This window comes from Pseudophryne corroboree, chromosome 3 (assembly GCF_028390025.1).
Source record: "Pseudophryne corroboree isolate aPseCor3 chromosome 3, aPseCor3.hap2, whole genome shotgun sequence".
Lineage (NCBI taxonomy): Eukaryota > Metazoa > Chordata > Amphibia > Anura > Myobatrachidae > Pseudophryne > Pseudophryne corroboree.
The window spans coordinates 450,572,949-450,592,518 of record NC_086446.1 but is presented as its reverse complement, the minus strand read 5'-3'; the positions used below and the strand labels follow the sequence as shown (position 1 = coordinate 450,592,518).

The 19,570-nt window shown below is 45.1% G+C and overlaps 1 protein-coding gene across 2 annotated transcripts in view; it reads right to left on the bottom strand.

Annotated features, from left to right (window-relative positions):
* The window catches only part of QRICH2 (glutamine rich 2), a 72,135-nt gene extending 53,765 nt beyond the window's left edge, over positions 1-18,370 (bottom strand). Inside the window, exons 1-2 of one of the 2 annotated variants that reach the window (XM_063963610.1) lie at positions 18,245-18,370; positions 17,860-17,947 (exon numbers count right to left, since the gene is read on the bottom strand). In XM_063963610.1, the coding sequence (XP_063819680.1) occupies positions 17,860-17,947; positions 18,245-18,370 (214 nt within the window). The remainder of the gene's footprint in view (positions 1-17,859; positions 17,948-18,244) is intronic. The other variant, XM_063963611.1, reaches the window with a different exon arrangement.
* Positions 18,371-19,570: the final 1,200 nt, after the last annotated feature.

Below are 19,570 nucleotides of genomic sequence, written 5' to 3'. Positions count from 1 at the left end.
TCACCCCCCTCTCCTCCTCCTCGTCCCACTGAGTCATCACTGAAATAAGGGTTTGTGAAGAACAGGTCTTGTCAAACAAACTTAATTAGCTTCTATTAGGAAGTAAGTGCAAACTTAGACCAGGGAAATGCAGTGGATGTGGTATTTATAGATTTTGCTAAAGTCATTGAGATGGTCCTGTATATGAGGTTGATACATAAAGTAAGAGCTGGGTCTAGGAAACACAATTTGTGCTTGGGTCAACAATTGGTTGGAAAATAGAGAACAGAGAGTTGTGGTCAATGGGAAGTATTCCAACTGGACTAAAGTATTAAGGGGGATATCCTATTAGCCCCGGTAAAACATCGGGTACGAAAAACGTATGTTTCTCGTGATTTTTCCACCAATTTTATTTTTTACAGGCTATCTAGATTGATCGCATGTAAAAAAAAAAAAAAAATGCCCTTTCTCCCGAAAACACACAGGTTTAGTGAAACCTGTGTGTTTTCGGCAGAAACAGCCCTGTTTTCGCAGCATCAGATAACCCCCGATAAGACACCGCTCGTGCTGGCTTTTCGGGGGTAATAGGATAGCCCCCAGCAGGACAATTAGCCCTGATAAATTACCGGGGCTAATTTGGTATCCCCCTAAGTGGTGTACCCCAAGGGTCTGTACTAGGGCCTCTTCTTTTTAACATATTTATAAATGACCTGAGGGACGGTCTTAAAAGCAGAGTGTCCATTTTCGCAGATGACCCTAAACTCTGTAAAATAATTCAAACAGATAGAGATGTTGACTGTCTACAGAATGACTTAATTAAATTGGAAGTTTGGGCTGCAAAGTGGAGTATGAGGTTCAATATAGAGAAATGTAAAGTTATGCATTTTGGGACAAAAAATAAACATGTGATTTACAAATTAAATGGGGAAATGGTAGTTGTATCAGTAATGGAGAAGGATTTGGGGGTACTCATCGACAATAGACTTAGGGGGTGATTGAGACCTGATCGCTGCTGTGCGTTTTCACACAGTGGGTGATCAGGTCATAATTGTGGATGTGTATGCACCGCAATGCACACGCGCGTCGGACAACAACAACAACAGGCATCGCAAGTCAGCAACAGGATGGTGCGGAACTTCCATTCACCCAGGCGTTTGCAAGGTGATTGACAGGAAGAGGCCATTTGTAGGTGGTAACTGACCGTTGACTGGAACTGTCCGGAAAAACGTAGGCGTGCCCAAGCATTTTCGGGGAATGGTGTCTGACGTCAGCTCCGGCCTTGATCAGCCTGTTGTGATCGCACTGTAGGAGTAAGTCCTGGGCTGCGCAGAGACTGCACACAGTGGATTTTTGCAGCTCAGCGTACACATGGGATTGCACACTTGTACAGCAAATTTACACCCCCCCCCCCCTGGGGGCGGTGACTATCTGAACGCAGGACAGCAAGTTAGCAGCCCAGCGACCAGGTCTGAATCACCCCCTTAGTACTAGTGCCCAGTGTGAGTGTGCAGTAGCAAAGGCAAATAAGGTATTACCATGTATAAAATGGGGTATGGAGACAAGGGAAGAAAGTGTAATCCTGCCACTATATAAATTGTTGGTACAGCCACATTTGGAATACTGTATACAGTTATGGGCACCCTACTATAAAAAAAGACACATTGGAACTTGAAAAAGTTCAGAGAAGAGCTACTAAATTGATCAAGGGCTTAAAGTCATTGGATTATAATGAAAGGCTAACCAGGTTAGATATGTTTACATTACAAAAGAGGCGACTAATGGGGCATACACACGGGGTGATTTTTTTCCCTCTTCTCTAAGCTGTCTAGATCGCTTAGAAATTAGGCACAAATCGCTCCGTGTGTACACCCCATAGCGATGGCGATGCGCAATCCTGCACGCCGCTATCACCGGCTCAGATCTTGTGCGCATGCAGTCAAAATCTATTCAGATCGCTTAGCAAGTGAGTTCAAATCCCTCCGTGTGCATAGAATGAGCGATAGCGATCGCGATCTATGTCACCTGAACCACTCAAATTTTTTTTTTTGAGTGTGCTTAGAACAAATCGCTTACCACACATCGCTATGTGTGTATGGGCGATTTAGACACCGGGAAGTTCAAGGGAAATTTCCTACCCTAAATCGTTTAGCACAAATCGCTAGCACAAGTCTCAACATGTGTATGCCCCTTAAGAGGAGATATGATATTTATAGATACATTGAGGGGCAATATAGGGAATTACCAGGCGATTTGTTTATCAAGAGAACTGTACACAAAACACATGACAACCCCCTTCAGGGTTAGGGGAGAGGACTTTTTAAGAACGACACGGAAAATGAAATTAAGATTTTTAGAACATAGACGTAACATCATTAATAAGAAATCAGATCATAGTGTCTCAAGACACTATGAAACATACCATCAGAGCAACCCAAGTACGCTAAAGCTTATTGTTTTAGAACATATTCCTATTACCAGGCGAGGAGGAGATAGGTTTAAAAGGTTACAGAAACAAGAAATCTATTGGATTTTTAAAATGAATGCCCTCCACCCCTATGGATTTAACGAAGGCATGGAATTAAATGCAGTATTATGAATGCTTATTATTATTATAAATTAAATGTATTCTCATAAGATGAATTCTAGATGGAATTAATATTTGCTGATTCTTTTTAAAGCTGCATTTATATATGTTGAAGGACTGGGAATGTTTGGTGATATCTATTAAGATTATTAGAAGGTACTGAATGCTATTTAATATTATACTGAGGAAAAACGTTATGTTTATAAGTAACCATAGTAACCATCAGTCCCATTGGTTAATACGGAGCATGTGAAGTGTGGGCAGCTGATCATGTGATCGGAGAAAAACACCAGTAAGATAGCCTATTGAACATATATGATTGGCTTCTTACAGGTCAAATGCTGGAGACCCACGGCAATGTGATGTGTGGATAAACACAGCTACGTTGCAGAGGAGAGTGGCGATCATGTGATAGATGACGTGTGCGTCACATGACCGCGACCGTGCTGATCCCAGAATTCGGGTTTCATGGGTTATATGAACGCGGCCACGTTATTTCGTGTGGGTCACATGACCTTTAGTATCGGGCTTCTGTTAAATGGCCCAATTGGAGTAGGATGTATATTCCGGTCATGTGACCGATGGTAAAAGTCACGTGAACGGATTCACTGAGACAAAACAACAGATTATGTGGGGACATATGCCGATCATGTGGTCTATGACGGGTACGTCACGTGACCAGAAATCTCCCAGACACTAGAGTGGGAGATGCATTAAAGACCAAGAAGTCCAGTGAATTGTGATCATTTATTTCACCTAGTGTTTGGGAGAACTGTCAAATGATTATTTACTATTTGGGTTTGTTCCTATTTTTTACTATTTTTTAGTACTTTTAAACACTCGTTTTCAACATTTAATTATTCTGTGATAGATAGCTTTGCCTCATTGAATTATATGATTTAGAAAATCTATGTTTTTAAGTAAATGTATATATTTGAAATTAGGATGATTGCAGACAGGTGTAAGGATCATATGCAATTAAGCCCTTATAAAAAGGGGACAATGGAGCAAGGAGCTATACCTTTGACAAAGCTGTCCCTTGTGACAGCGAAACGCGTCAGGACTGTGACTTTGGATTACAAAAAGGACCCTGGGGACATCCAGACAATCGGACAGTGGACCTCCTTAGCCTGGGACTTTCCTTATGGTGTGCCAACCTGTTGTGAATCCACATCTTACTCCCTCATCTCTGCGTTGGAATCGGTGCAATCTGAACCTCCGCTAAGGGAATCATCCATCTCTAAGATTGGTAACTTACTGTGGAACTTCTCAATCCCTTTAGAAGGCTAAACATCTTGCAGGTCCACTAACCACTGGACATTATTATCAGAGCCCCATAAGTCCTATTCACCAGAGACTGGTTTTTGAATCATATATATGAGCTCCTATTTTTAATGTTGCAAATACTCATTTTTAGCATACTTCATTTAAGTGTTAAATGTTAAAATAAATTTTATTAATTTTTTCATTGGCACCTGTCTGCATATATCTTTATATAGCGCTGCATGTTCTTTTGTTACTGTCATAGACCATATATTTTTTATCTGGAGGGGGACGGACGAAAGTCTGCAACTTTTTTTAGAATCTCTTAATCAGAACCATTTTAATATTAAATTATCCTTCACCCAGAGCAAAAGAGAGCTGGTTTTTCTAGATTTAAAAATCTACATTGAAGATAACCTCGTCTGCACACAGACACATCGTAAACCAACGGATTCCAATGCTTACATTAATATAGATAGCGAGCTGTACAGACTCCAAAGTATTGGGAGTACAGATGAAGGAGATGGGGAACCGTTTCCGAGAAAAGGGATATACAGAATCCACATTGGAGAGAGCAGAGGCACAAGTGAGAAGTACAGATAGAAAATACCTTCTAACAGAGAAAACAACCTCTGAACGCAGCGGAAATCCATATGAATGGGCTTTTATCACCCAATATGGTGCACACCATAGAAAAATTGAGAGGATCTTCAAACAGAATTGGAGGATCCTGCAGGACGATCCAATCATTGGGGATATTATCCCCAAAAAACCAATGTTTATCTATAAAAAAGCTAAAACCCTTAAAGATAGACTGGTGAAGAGTAGCCTTCCTGAGAATTCTCTGGTGAGAACATGTAACCAGGGTTTTCATAGATGTGGGGCATGTCTGATGTGCAGGCCGACCACCAGAAAAGATATCCCCCGCAAAACTACAGAATTTACAGTGAACGGTAAGAAGTACAAAATTAGGGACTTCATAACCTGTCATTCGAGAAACATTATTTATTTGCTGGAATGCAGGTGTGGACAGATATATGTGGGAAAAACATCCAGACCCTTGAAAACCAGAATGGCGGAACATGTGTACAATATCCGCAAGGGTTTGGATAGTCACCCTTTCTCGGAACATTTTAACAAAATACATAAAAAATGCGAGGGCCATATTGTGAGATATCTGGGGATACAACAAATAAAATCTAATTGGAAGAATAGGGATCTCGATAAACGCCTTGCACAAAACGAGATGGGCTGGATATTTGATTTAAATTCCTTGAGACCGAATGGTCATAATGATTTCGAATTGAAATGGTTTTTAGATTAATGATGTACTTTTATTATAACATTTTCATGTTTGTCCTAAAACTGTGTTTTTTTTTTCTCTTTTATATACACAAATTATGGAAACTGCATGTATGAACATATTGCCTGTGGAAATCTCTATTCAACATTTCCAAAGGAAGGGGGACCCTTATCGGGTAATAGGGATGGACTAGTGGGAATACGAAGTACCACGTAGTTTGGTCAGATGGGGTCCCTTTTCCCACAAAGTAAAAATACCCCTGAAATGGAAAAAATCCCTGGTCAGAAAGGAGTACCGCTTGAATAATAAAGAAGAAAGCTATCTTTCCCTTAACTAAGATGGTGGAGATGGCCTCCGTTGAAATGATCCATCTACCTATTCCGTTATGGACTTTGAATAAGAGGACTTTGCGGAGGGTGTCTTTGTTTATCTCTAAAGGGATCATCTAAATGGAGCCGTTCAGGATCAAATCCAGTGTTATGTTTACAATAGAAACTCCGGGGGTACAATGGAAAGCATGGTTGATTTCCGCCCGGCGCTGGAACGCATAGGACGTCACCTCCGGCTTTGGAAGGTGGGGGAACACGGAGCGCGTCACTTCCGGCGGGACTGGAACGCACATCGCGTCACTTCCGGACCAGTGCGCTCGAAATGACGCGGATGAGTGTAGCCACATGTGTAAGATGTTTCAATTAGGTAAATGGGTATAAATATGGACTCATGATAAGTTCCTCTATTCAATACTTGAAAAAGGTCATAGGATAGTGACCGAAACGCGTTGTTTTTGGACAGAGGACGTAATGGACGAGGAGCAGTGATACCAGTGGAAGGACTCACATGCTGAATTAAGCCTACTGCGGTGGTGCCGGGCTACTTTCAGCCTTGGACCATACTGCTTAAATATAAGCTAGCCCACCGCAGCTTTATCACATGGTGAGAGATCTTGTGTTTACTAATTGCACGGTCACTTTCACTAGCCTCTGCTGCCAAGTCACGAATTGCACTTTATATGTATGTCAGATGTTAGTCATTTTTAATTGGTTTTAATAAATATATTTTTATCTATGGGAATAAACCATCTGGTCCATTGAAATTTGTGGATTCATATATCCCTATTCATTTCAGGGATGCATCTTTAAATTCTGAGCGCCAATGCACGCCACACATATTATTTTGTTGCGTATGAATTTCAGGGATTTCATGTGTTTTTCCCTTCATGTGTAGGAGCAAGGCTGCCTAGAGTTTTTCATTGCGCATTCACTGTTGCTGTACACCTTTTTCTGATTGACTTTTTAAACCCAGCAAAGGAAGGGTTTCTTCACAGTGAGGGTGGTAAAGATATGGAATTCTCTGCCGGAGAAGGTTGTCTTGGCTGACTCAATTGATAAGTTTAAAAAAGGGTTGGACAAATTTTTAGCGGAAAAAGAAATCTAAGGATACAACCTCTAATTAGAGTAAATATAGGTTGAACTCCATGGACAAACGGTCTTTTTTTTTTTTTCAAACTTAACAACTATGGGTGAGATGTACTAAGCAGTACAAAGAGTGGAGAAGCAAGCCAGTGGAGAAGTTGCCCATGGCAACCAATCAGCATTGACGTAACATTTACAATTTGCATACTATGAATTTATACAGAGCGGCTGATTGGTTGCCATGGGCAACTTCTCCACTGGCCCACTTCTCCACTCTTTTCACTGCTTAGTACATCTTCCCCTACATTACTATGTTACTAATAGGCAGGATTCCTCTGCCTGTGTGATTTGGAGTAGTGTGTTCGGGGTAGGGAAGCCTTTTGCACCTAGCATGGGACTGGCGCAAGTACCAATACTAATGTTGGTGAAATGAATGGGTCGTGTGAGTTTCCTCTACAAAACGCACAAACCCCCACTTGAGTTTTACAGATTCTTGCATTAGCATAAGGTATAAAATCAGGATTCCACAACTATAGCCACTTTGCCTGTGACTCAGAATCAGTCTCTGAATTGCAAGTTTAATATGTTTTTGTTGTATTATTATTATTTTTAATAGACTTCCATTTGATATACTACTGGTGAGAATGTACAGTTTCTGTATTGTATATTATGATGGCTCAGTAGCTAATATAATTTTTTTTTTTTTGTCGTAGTACACAAGGGCAGTGACACTCGCAGGAAGGGTCAGAACACTCTGACAGATCAATTTTTCCCCCCCTTTGTCTAAGATGAAGACGGCTTTGCCTCTAGCTCTGCACTTCGCACAGGCCTGGTGACTGCAATGGAAGCCCCACCCGCTCCTGGGCCTAATGAAGCAAAGTGTTTAGGTGTGCCCCAGCATCACCTCTCCAGCCAAAAGTAAGTGTGAGTGTGTGCGATATATATTTTTTACCCCCATTGGCCATAACATTAAAACTAGTGACAGGTGAAACAAATAGCAAAGATCATCTTGTTACAATGGCACCTGTCAAGGGGTAAGATATTATCAAGGCTGGGTTAAGGGTGGTGGGGGCCCAGGGCAACATAGATTGTGGTGGCCCCCACATACTTTTCCTGCCGAAGGCCCCCTTCCCCTGGCCACACGCACAGACGCACATACAAGCACACAAACACATACTCAGTTGCATAGCAGCAGGGAGCGCAGGCTGACTAGCAGACACCGGCGGCTTGCAGTTGCTGTCTCGCGGGATTTCCCTGTCACCCGAGACTGACTGTGGAGAAGTTCCTCGGCAGCCACTGTTACTAAACAGCTGAGCCACCGAAGGAAGACTTCTAAAATCGCAGGGTGTGGGGGCATGTTTTGGAATTAGGATAAATGGGCAAGGGGTAAGGAGTGATTTTGACAACGGCCAAATTGTGATAGCAACAGATGTGTTGCTGCAGTAATGCTAAACAGCCATTGAAGTCGCGTCATCATCTAAAAATGCGTCTTAGTCTCAAAGTAATGCAATAGAACTCACAAGCAGATCCTGCTGATTAAAATGATATGCTTATGTTCTGTGTGTAATTGCGGCTGTATCTGCATCCGATATGTTACATTTCCGGGGAAACACTAGCATAGCATTTTGTATGCAAATGCAGTCGCAGTAACACACAGAATATAGGCATGTCACATATCATTTTAATCATCAGGATCTGCTCGTGCATCCTATTACTTTGTGACTAAGACTCATTTCTGTAGCAGGGTACATTGTGTTCCACAAGGAAACATCAGGGTGTAGAGTGGAGCTTGATCCAGAAGCACCAACAGGCTAAAGCTTTAGGCTGTCCCAGGATGCATTGGAGCCTCCTCTATAAACCCCGCCTCCAGGCACTGGAGCTCAGTTTCGGGCTGGTGCCTGCAGCAGCAGTGTCACTTAACAAGGGGGCTGCACTGGGCAGCCATGAAAAGCTTTCTAAGAAGACTTCAAGGGCCGCAACGCTGATATGTCAGTGTGACATTCTGTGCTGCGGCTCCATCATCTCCCAAGTGGTGTCGCATACTCCCGCAGACTGTTCCCGGATACTTGCGGCGTAGACGCTTCGGCTTTAGGCTACGGAGAGGAGGTAAGAGGGTCCCCCAGGCGGGACCCGCCATCAAATCACGTTCCTGTCGCGGTCTAGGGAGACAGACCACGACGCTGGCGTGGACACTGTAACTGAGCAGGGACTCCACTAGACTGCCAGGGCATAGGAGTACAGGTCGGGTGTACTAATGCCCATCTTAATAAGACTCCGTAGTACCAAGTGGTGAGGACCAGCATAGGGGAGCTGGTGCTTGACCTGTAGCCCCTCCCCCGGCCCAGGGCGCCATCTACTGCAGATTTTTCCACCCTGGAGCTGCCTCGCACTCTCCCTCACTCCGTGACTGAGACGCTGGGCACCATAGTCTAAGCATAGCTGCGGCTGGTCTCTGTGACCGCAGGGCAAGGTCTCCCTTGTAAAGCCGCCTGTATACAGCGCTGTGACTTTACGAACACTTGAGTATGCTACATGTCTTTATACAGACAGTGTTAGTTAAGAGAGTGTACCTATTACAGGATACAGGTTGAGTATCCCATATCCAAATATTCCGAAATACAGACTTTTTTGAGTGAGAGTGAGATAGTGAAACCTTTGTTTTTTGATGACTCAATGTACACAAACTTTGTTTAATACACAAAGTTATTAAAAATATTGTATTAAATGACCTTCAGGCTGTGTGTATAAGGTGTGTATGAAACATAAATGCATTCTGTGCTTAGACTTAGGTCCCATCACCATCATATCTCATTATGGTATGCAATTATTCCAAAATAAGGAATAATCCGATATCCAAAATACATCTGGTCCCAAGCATTTTGGATAAGGGATACTCAACCTGTATATTGTATTAGTATTCTGATATATACCTCCGGTCTAGGACCGCGCTGTGTATTACTTCTATCTATCTATCTATCTATCTATCTATCTATCTATCTATCTATCTATCTATCTATCTATCTATCTATCTATCTATCGTGACCGGGCAGTTCTAATAACTCGCTCAGGTTATTTACCTAAGGTGGTGTCATCTTTTCACCTTAAACAAGAGATTGTGGTTCTGGCCTTTCTCTCTTCTGATTTGTCCTTCAAAGAGCGGTCTTTGGATATGGAAAGGGCTCTCCGTATATATGTGGAGAGGACTGCCTCTATCAGGAGGTCAGATTCCCTTTTTGTCTTGTTCAGTGTTCACAAATGTGACTGGCCTGCAAATAAGCAAACCTTGACCAGATGGATTAGAATGGTGATCGCACAAGCTTATGCACAGGCTGGACTCCCAGCTCCTGCTGCTTTTAAAGCCCATTCTACATTCTACCCGCCGTGGCGCGTCCCAGAACAATTGTGCAAGGCGGCTAAGTGGTCCTCGGTGAACACGTTGATTAGTTTCTATGCCTTTGATACTTCCGCCTTCCAGGATGCTTCCTTTGGATGCCAGGTTCTCTTACCCGCTAAGGCGCATCCCCTCCCTTGAGGAACTGCTTTAGGACATCCTCGATGTTTCCCTGTGGAACACAATGTATCCTGCTGAAGAAAAGGAGGGTTATGGTAGACTTACCATTGTTAACTCTTTCTGCAAGGTACATTGAGTTCCACAGGGTGCCCACCCTGACATACCTAGCTTCTATGGGTTTGTATGGCATTAGCCTCTGGTTCCTTCTCCTGTCGTGAGAATGTGGTTCTATGTGACTAACATCTGCCTTCTCTCTTGCCTGCTCTGGCATTTGACTGGTTCACGAAACTGAGCTCCAGTGCCTGGAGGCGGGGTTTATAGAGGAGGCCCCAATGCATCCTGGGACAGCCTAAAGCTTTAGCCTGTTGGTGCCTCTGGATCAAGATCCACTCTACACCCCAATGTTTCCCTGTGGAACCCAGTGTACCTTGCAGAAAGAGAGTTAACCATGGTAAGTCTACCATAACTCTCCTTTTTTATGTGAAAAGAGACATTTGTTGCTATCTAATCACATGGCACCCATGCGTTGTGTAATGTGACTTGTAGCACATGGAGCAAAGATGTAAGAGGACACATTTGCAGATGACTGGGTTAAAGAATCTCCAAACCGGTACGTCTTTGCTGTCTGAGTGGCCAGAGAGGAGGGGGCCCACATGGAACCTGCACACAGGCCCTCTCCTCTCTTAGGGGTCTATATACTAAGCCTTGGAGAGAGAGAAAGTGGATGGAGATAAAGTACCAGCTAAAAAGCTCCTAAATGCCTAGTTACATGCTGTGCTTAAAAAAATGACATGAGTTGATTCTTTAGCTCTCTCTACTTTTTCTCTCTCCAAGGCTTCGTAAATAGACCCCTTAAACCTCTCTATTCATTGGTCTTGTGGAGTCTATGCTTCAATGGGTCAGAGGTTTTCTGGCTGCATGAGGACGACCTACAGAATATTAGGCAGGTGCTTTTAATGTTATGGCTGATGGGTTTAATATATAATTAATTTTTTCACATATACTGACCCCCACCCCCCACCCCTACAAAACCTGTATTTAACCCCTTGCACCTTTTAGTGCCTAATTATAACCAGTTATATCTGCTTGCTTGTCCCAGTATTAAAGCTACTGTAAATCTTTTATACACCTGTAACGAGGTTAGTATTGGTGCCTCTTTCATCAGTACTAACCTCATTGTATTACTAATGCATATTAACATCATGCATTCTTTATTTCTCTTACGTCCTAGAGGATGCTGGGGTCCACATTAGTACCATGGGGTATAGACTGGTCCACCAGGAGCCATTGGCACTTTAAGAGTTTGAGAGTGTGGGCTGGCTCCTCCCTCTATGCCCCTCCTACCAGACTCAGTTTAGAAAATGTGCCCGGAGGAGCCGTTCACAGCTAGGGGAGCTGTCCAGAGCCTTTCTAGTAAAAAGTTATTTTAGAGTTTTTTTTATTTTACAGGGAGGCTGCTGGCAACAGCCTCCCTGCAGCGTGGGACTAAGGGGAGGGGAGAGGGAGTGTCCGCCCTGCGGGGTCTGAGCCACTTACTCCGCTGACAGGATACTGAGCTCCTGAGGGGATAGATCGCTCCCCGCCGCCACCCCCTTACAGAGCTGAAGATTGTGGCGAGTAAGACACCGCCCCCCCTTGGAAGAGGGGGCCGGTGTGAAGATGGCAGCAGCAGGGTAGGAGCGCAGTATTAACTGCGCTCCGGGATGGCTCAGCGGTACATAGTGCGGTGCATTGAGGGGCGCCCTGGGCCAGCGCTTACACCCTACACTGGTCGTAAAGCCTGTCGGGGTCCCAGGATCTCAGCCAGCATCAGTCCTCCGGCCAGTATAATCAGATGAAGAGCGGGAAGACAGCACCATTTTGGGGGCGGAGCTTCTCCTCAGAGCGGGCCCAGCAGCGTTCGGCACCATTTTCCGGCCTGCACAGCGCTGATCAGGAGAAAAGAAGGTTCCTCCACAGCAACTCCAGCTATCTCTCATGGTACCAGGGGGTTGTAGAAGGGGGGGGGGGGGGCTGCAATATGACTGTGTATCCTATTAAGGTGCACAGTCAGCGCTGACAAGGGGTCTCCCTTTGGTTGGAAGCGCTGTGTGTGGGTTGGCTTCAATCTCTGTGTCTCTCTTGCCATTCTTGGGGGTGAAACTCTGTCTGCCCTCCCCTGTGTGTGTGTGGGGGGTGTTTTGTGGTCTCCTTTAGCTATGTCCAGGGACACTGTGTCATATTCTGCGGAGGATATGTCCTCCCAGGATGATCCCATTCCATGTAATCAGGATAGCACTGGTTTAGCACCGATTCCAGGAAGGGAACCTGAGTGGTTTTCCTCTATCAAATCTTGGATTTCTCAGATTTCAGATAGGGTTGCAAGTAATGAATCTGCAACCCAGGTATTACATAACTCTGTGGCAGTATGGCCCGATTCTGGTACCTCAGGACGCTCCTCTATAACGTGCGCTTGTTCATGTCATGCAAGATGACATGGATACCGATTCTGATACCACAGACTCTACTGGGGATGTGTTGCGGGGGTCTGCCTCTCTTGCAAAGGGGGTGCAATTGATGATAGAGGCTATCAGGGATGTATTGAATATTAATGATACCACACCTGAGCAGGTTGAGGAGGCTTTTTTCACTGAAAATAAGAAAGCCTTGCTAACCTTCCCTGCGTCAAAGGAATTTGAGAAAGCATGGGAAAACCCTGAGAAAAAATTCCAGATCCCTAAAAGGGTCCAGGTGGCGTTTCCTTTCCCTGAGGAGGATAGGAAAAAATGGGAAAGCCCGCCAATTGTTGACGCATCTGTGTCCAGACTCTCAAAAAAGGTGGTTTTACCTGTTCCGGGATCTACCGCCTTAAAGGAGCCGGCTGATAGTAAAATTGATAATACACTTAAATCAATGTACACCGCTTCGGGGGCCATATTACGTCCCACTATTGCTAGTGCATGGATTGCAAAAGCCATAGTAAAATGGTCAGGCACCTTACTTGAGGATTTGGATACAATGGATAAGGGTGATGTTGAATTGTTTTTGCATAACATTCACGATTCAGCAGGTTTTATGGTAGAATCCAACGTCTGTTTCAGCTCGTCGGGGACTGTAGCTGCGCCAGTGGTCAGCCAACGCGGATTCCAGGTAAAGTGTGGAGTCCTTACCCTACACAGGTCAGGCTCTCTTTGGGTAAGCTTTGGATGCATGGATATCCACGGCTACAGCGGGTAAGTCTCTGTTCCTTCCCTCAGTTGCACCTGCTCTGAAGAAATCCTTCTCTTCATCAGCATCACAGTCCTTTCGGTCTAACAAGCCTAGAAAGGCCAAATCGTCCAATACCTTCTTTAGGGGAGGTCGAGCTAAATCCAAGAAACCTGCTGCGGTAGGGTCCCAGGAAACTAAGCCTGCTTCCAGCACGCCGAAGTCCTCCGCATGACGGTGGACCGCGCGGCCTGGAGGTGGGGCCAGTGGGAGCGAGGCTCAGACAGTTCAGTCACATCTGGGTTTCGTCCGGCCTGGGTGATAGATATTGTGTCCCAGGGATACAGGTTGGAATTTCAAAATCTCCCTCCTCACCGATTTTTCAAATCAGGCTTGCCAGTTCGGCTGGTGGACAGGACTGTCCTACAAGCAACGGTCCAGAAGTTGGTGGAGGCACAGGTCATTGTGCCAGTACCTCCTCATTTGCAAGCCACGGGTTACTATTCGAACCTTTTCGTGGTACCGAAACTGGATGGTTAGGTCAGGTCCATTCTGAACCTAAAATCACTGAAAACCTTTTCTGAAAGAGTTCAAGTTCAAAAGGAGTCTCTCAGGGCGGTGATATCAGGTCTGGAAGAGGGGGAATTCCTAGTATCCCTGGATATCAAGGATGCGTACCTCCACATTCCGATTTGGCTACCGCATCAGGCTTATCTCCGTTTTGCATTACTGGACTGTCATTTCCAGTTCCAGGCCCTGCCATTCAGCCTCTCTACAGCACCAAGGGTGTTCACCAAGGTGATGGCGGAGATGATGGTTCTACTCCGAAAACAGGGGGTAAACATTGTTCCGTATCTGGACGATCTACTGATATAGGCATCATCCAAGGAGCAGCTGTTGCAGTCCATTGTACTCACAACCCGCCTACTCAGAGTCCACGGTTGGATTCTGAACCTTCCAAAATCTCATTTGGAACCAACCCGGAGGTTGTCTTTTCTGGGGATGATCCTCGACACGGAAGTGCAGAGGGTGTTTCTTCCGCAGGAAAAGGCGTTGGTGATGCAGTCAATGGTCCGGGATGTCCTGAAGCCAGCCTGGGTGTCTGTTCATCAATGCATTCGCCTTCTGGGAAAGATGGTGGCCTCATACGAGGCTCTCCAGTACGGGGGGTTCCATGCTTGGGCCTTCCAACTTGATCTCCTGGACAAGTGGTCAGGATCTCATCTGGAGGGCTGCAGGTTCGGGATTCAGGACTGGGTCCTTCTAACCACGGATGCAAGCCTCCAGGGTTGGTGCACAGTCACTCAAGGGGAAACCTTCCAAGGAAGGTGGTCAGGTCTGGAAGCCAGCCTGCCGATCAACATCCTAGAACTAATAGCCATCTACAATGGTCTTCTTCAGGCGGCCCACCTTCTAAGAAATCGGGCAATTCAAGTACAGTCGGACAATGTAACGACGTTGGCTTACATAAACCGACAGGCCGGAATGAAGAGCAGAGCTGCAATGTCAGAGGTGACGAGAATCATCCTCTGGGCAGAAAAACACGCGTTGGCGCGCTCTGCAATCTTCATTCCGGGAGTGGACAACTGGGAAGCAGACTTCCTCAGCAGACACGGTCTCCTTCTGGGACAGTGGAGTCTCCATCCGGAGATATTCAAAGAAATAACAGACCTTTGGGGGTTACCCCAAATAGACAAGATGGCCTCTCGTCTCAACAAGAAGCTTCAACGCTATTGTTCCAGGTCGGGGGACCCACAAGCAGTGGCAGTGGACGCCCTGGTGTCTCCGTGGGTGTTCCAGTCGGTGTACATGTTTCCACCACTCCCACTCATTCCAAGAGTTCTAAAGCTCGTAAGGAGAACAAGAGTTCAAGCGATCCTCATTGCTCCAGACTGACTAAGGCGGGCTTGGTACGCGGACCTTCTGAATCTTTTGCAGGAAGAGCCGAGGACTCTTCCTCTTCGGCAGGACCTGCTGCAGCAGGGGCCGTTCGCTTATCAAGACTTACCACGGCTACGTTTGACGGCATGGAGGTTGAACGCCTGATATTAGCTCGGAAGGGCATTCCAAACAAGGTTATTCCTACCCTGATACAGGCTAGGAAAGGGGTAACGTCTAAACATTACCATCGTATTTGGAAGAAATATGTCTCTTGGTGTGAGTCCAAGAAGTTTCCTGCGGTGGAATTTAAACTGGAACGTTTTCTCCTCTTCCTGCAAGCAGGTGTGGATATGGGCCTGAGGTTGGGATCTGTGAAGGTCCAGATTTCAGCCCTGTCCATTTCCTTCCAGAAACAATTGGCTGCCCTCCCTGAGGTTCAGACCTTTTTGAAGCGAGTTCTGCACATCCACCCCCCCTTTGTACCGCCTACTGCGCCTTGGGACCTTAACATGGTGTTGCAATTTCTCCAATCGGGTTGGTTTGAGCCTCTACAGGAGGTTGAGGTCAAATTTCTTACATGGAAGGCTGACACGCTGTTGGCCTTAGCTTCTGCTAGACGTGTGTCAGAATTGGGGGCTTTGTCCTGCAAAAGCCCTTACTTGATATTCCACGAAGATAGAGCTGAGCTCTGGACACATCAGCAGTTTCTTCCAAAGGTTGTGTCAGCATTTCATATCAACCAACCTATTGTGGTGCCAGTGGCTACTGACTCCTCAACTTCGGCAAAGTCCTTGGATGTTGTGAGGGCTTCGAAAATCTATGTGAAGAGGACTGCTCGTCACAGGAAATAGGAATCTTTGTTTGTTCTGTATGATCACAAGAAAATTGGGTGTCCTGCTTCAAAGCAGACTATATCTCGCTGGATTAGGTTCACTATCCAGCATGCGTATTCTACGGCAGGATTGCCGTGTCCAAAATCTGTTAAGGCCCACTCTACTCGTAAGGTGGGGTCTTCCTGGGCGGCTGCCCGGGGTGTCTCAGCGTTACAACTTTGCTGAGCAGCAACTTGGTCTGGGTTGAACACATGTGCTAAGTTCTACAAGTTCGATACTTTGGCCTCTGATGATCTGAAGTCCAGTCAATCAGTACTGCAAGAGCCTCCGCGCTCTTCCTCCTGTTCTGGGAGCTTTGGTACATCCCCATGGTACTAATGTGGACCCCAGCATCCTCTAGGACGTAAGAGAAAATAGGATTTTGGTTACCTACCGGTAAATCCTTTTCTCGTAGTCCGTAGAGGATGCTGGGCGCCCTCCCAGCGCTTCGTGATCCTGCAATTGTTATTTGGTTCAGTACAACTTTGTTTAGTTATGTACTGCATTATTACTTGGTAAGTACTGTTTCAGCAGTTGCTGAGTTTTTCAAGCTAGTTAGCTTGATGTGCCTTGTATGTGTGAGCTGGTATGAATCTCGCCACTATCTGTGTTAAATCCTTCTCTCGAAGATGTCCGTCTCCTCGGGCACAATTTCTACACTGAGTCTGGTAGGAGGGGCATAGAGGGAGGAGCCAGCCCACACTCTCAAACTCTTAAAGTGCCAATGGCTCCTGGTGGACCCATCTATACCCCATGTTACTAATGTGGACCCCAGCATCCTCTACGGACTACGAGAAAAGGATTTACCGGTAGGTAAATAAAATCCTATTATTACAACCACCAATTCATGATCTGTGATCAGAGTGCTGAGTGTAACTCTCTACAGCTCCCTAGTAAAGGTAATGGGCTTCCATAAATTATATATTTGCACATATTGCATGTGCGCAAAAGGAATTTTGTAGATTTGGGAATATTTTTCTTTCTTAACCTTATGTCTTCACTTTCCACTGAATCTCCTCATTTAGCCACATTACATCTCCTGCAACTGGCTCAGAAGTGGCACCAATGGCTACTTTTTAGTTTTATCAGTGCCGGGAAGGGATGTGATCAGGATCTGTGTGGTTGGGATCCTGACGCTGAGAATGCTGATGGATTCCTGTGATGAGTATGAGGGTTGGGATTAAGTACTTGGTGAAGGGTTAGACTGTGATGGGATTAAGGTTATGGTTAGGCTGTGGGTGGTGGGGGGTTGGGGTTAGCCTGTGGGAGGGAACAGTTAAGGTTAGAGGATTACGTTGTTGGGATTTCGCCACCAGGATTTCATATTTAACCCGCTGATAATGCTTCTGCCTTACAGTAGCCACTCAAATTATTTCCAGCAAAAGCTAAATATTTTATTAAATTACCTTATGTATCAAGTATTCCCCACACCTTAGATTGTAAGCGGTCGCCACGGGTTCTATTCCCACTCTATGGGTGTCGTGGACACCCACGAGTGGAAATAGTCCCTGCTGGTCAGCGTGCCAACCGTCGGGATAGTGAGGGGGCGGGATGTTGGAGGTCATGTGACCGTCGGTCTCCCGACCACCACGCCTACAGATTCCCCTATCCTACACCTACGCCTTGTTACGAATTCTCCCTTTATGATTAGTTTAGATCTAGTTAAGTCTACAGAACAACAATTTGCATCAGCCTCTAATTTGCTGAAAGAATTACTATGCAAGTTCTTACCTACCACAAAGTCTGCAGATGCAATGATAAAAACATTTAATATTTTTTTTTTCCTGCCTCCAGGTTCCCCTACCCTACACCTTCCCCTCATTATCAAGTCTCCCTTTACTATAAGTAAATAAAAGATTGTTCATTACCATCCATGGTGTGAATGGCTGGTAAACGGATATCCATCCTTCCCCGGTAGATATGCCCATCCAAGCCTTGAAGATCTACCACTCCCTGCTAGTGTAAAGATGGAATTAGAAAAAAAAAAGTAGAGCATGGGAAAGTGTGAACAGTACAGATAATTCGGAAAAATAACAGGTTATAGGGGAATAAATAGTAGCTGCTATAGTTTATGCTGCATTAGCTAAGAGATAGCTTAAAAGCAGGGTAAGAAAGGACCTATAATAAGCTAGAGAACCATAGCAAAGTAATAAATCGGTGTATGCATCAAAATGTAACAAGTTTTGCATGTGTTGCAATCGATAGTAACAATCTGACATCCTCATTATTTTTCTCATGTTTAATTTCCCTTACCTTCAGGCCACTCATTATATTTCCGTCCTCCTGTAGGGCACATGGGGTGATGCCTTGCAGCCTGGTATAACGCCGTTGTGAGGAGGTCAGGGTATGGCTTCCACCGCAGCTTCGGGAGCTTGACATATATCCAAAATCACTAAGCTCAGGAATGTGTTCACTAATAAAAAATAAAAAAAACCCAAAGGATGAAACCAATTTCCACCACTTCACTTCTTTTAATAGTTCCAGCTCATCTGTTCATTCAGTTGCATGTTACTTAAGACATGCCTAGAGACAAGTGAAATCACAGCTAAACCTGCAAGAGCCTTGTGGTAGAACAGGCCAATTTGGAAATGTGTGAAATAAATACATTTTGATTGGGAAATGTTTCTCCTTTTTAGGCTTGCCAATAAACTTCCTTAAGTACAGAAAGGTCCCTGATTGGTTTTGCCATGGCTCTAATCTGCAGAATGGTGATGGGTGTATAGTGCTTTTGTCACCATACTGGCATAGGTCCAGTGGCGTATCTATAATGGGTGCAGTGTGTGCGGTGCACACAGGCCCCTGGGTCCAGAGGGGGCCACATCGCGCACACTGCACTCATTTCTTCTATACTCACCTCGGCCATTTTGTCGGAGTCCTGCGTATGCGCTGTAGACTCTGGCACTGTGCTAGAGTCTCAGTGCTGAGAGAGCACTAAAAGCAACGGCTACAGGAGCGGAGGGGGCCCACACATGGAGTCTGCACACGGGTCCCCTCTCTAGAAACACCTCTGCATAGCTCTCTATTAAAATGATTTGGATTATAGCTGGATACAACAGCAGTAAACAATATTTCAATAGTTTCTTATTTTCATAAGGTGCTATTTCATGATATAAACTGTTGTGATAATATAACCATGGTTACATTTTATGTGCTTCTTCTGCACACTTACAAAGATAATGAGGCATATGTATCAAAGGTTGGAGAAAGATAAGGTACCAACCAATCGACTCCTATCACTTTACAGACTGCGGGACAGATTTATTAAGCCTGGTGAAGTGATAAGTGGAAGGTGATAACGTACCAGCCAATCAGCTTCTAACATCCATGTCACAGGCTGGGTTTTAAAAATGACAGTTAGGAGCTGACTGGTTGGTGCGTTATCACCTTCCAATTTATCACTTCACCAGTCTTAATACATCTGCCCCTGTGTCTGAAAAATGACAGGAGTTAATTGGTTAGTGCTTCTTCTCTCTGCATACTTTGATACACATCCCCCTATATCATACCTGCTGACTTTTTGGCTGCTTACACCAGGAGAGAGCAGCTGGGTCGGCTCAACAGGGGGTGGAGCTCTGAAAA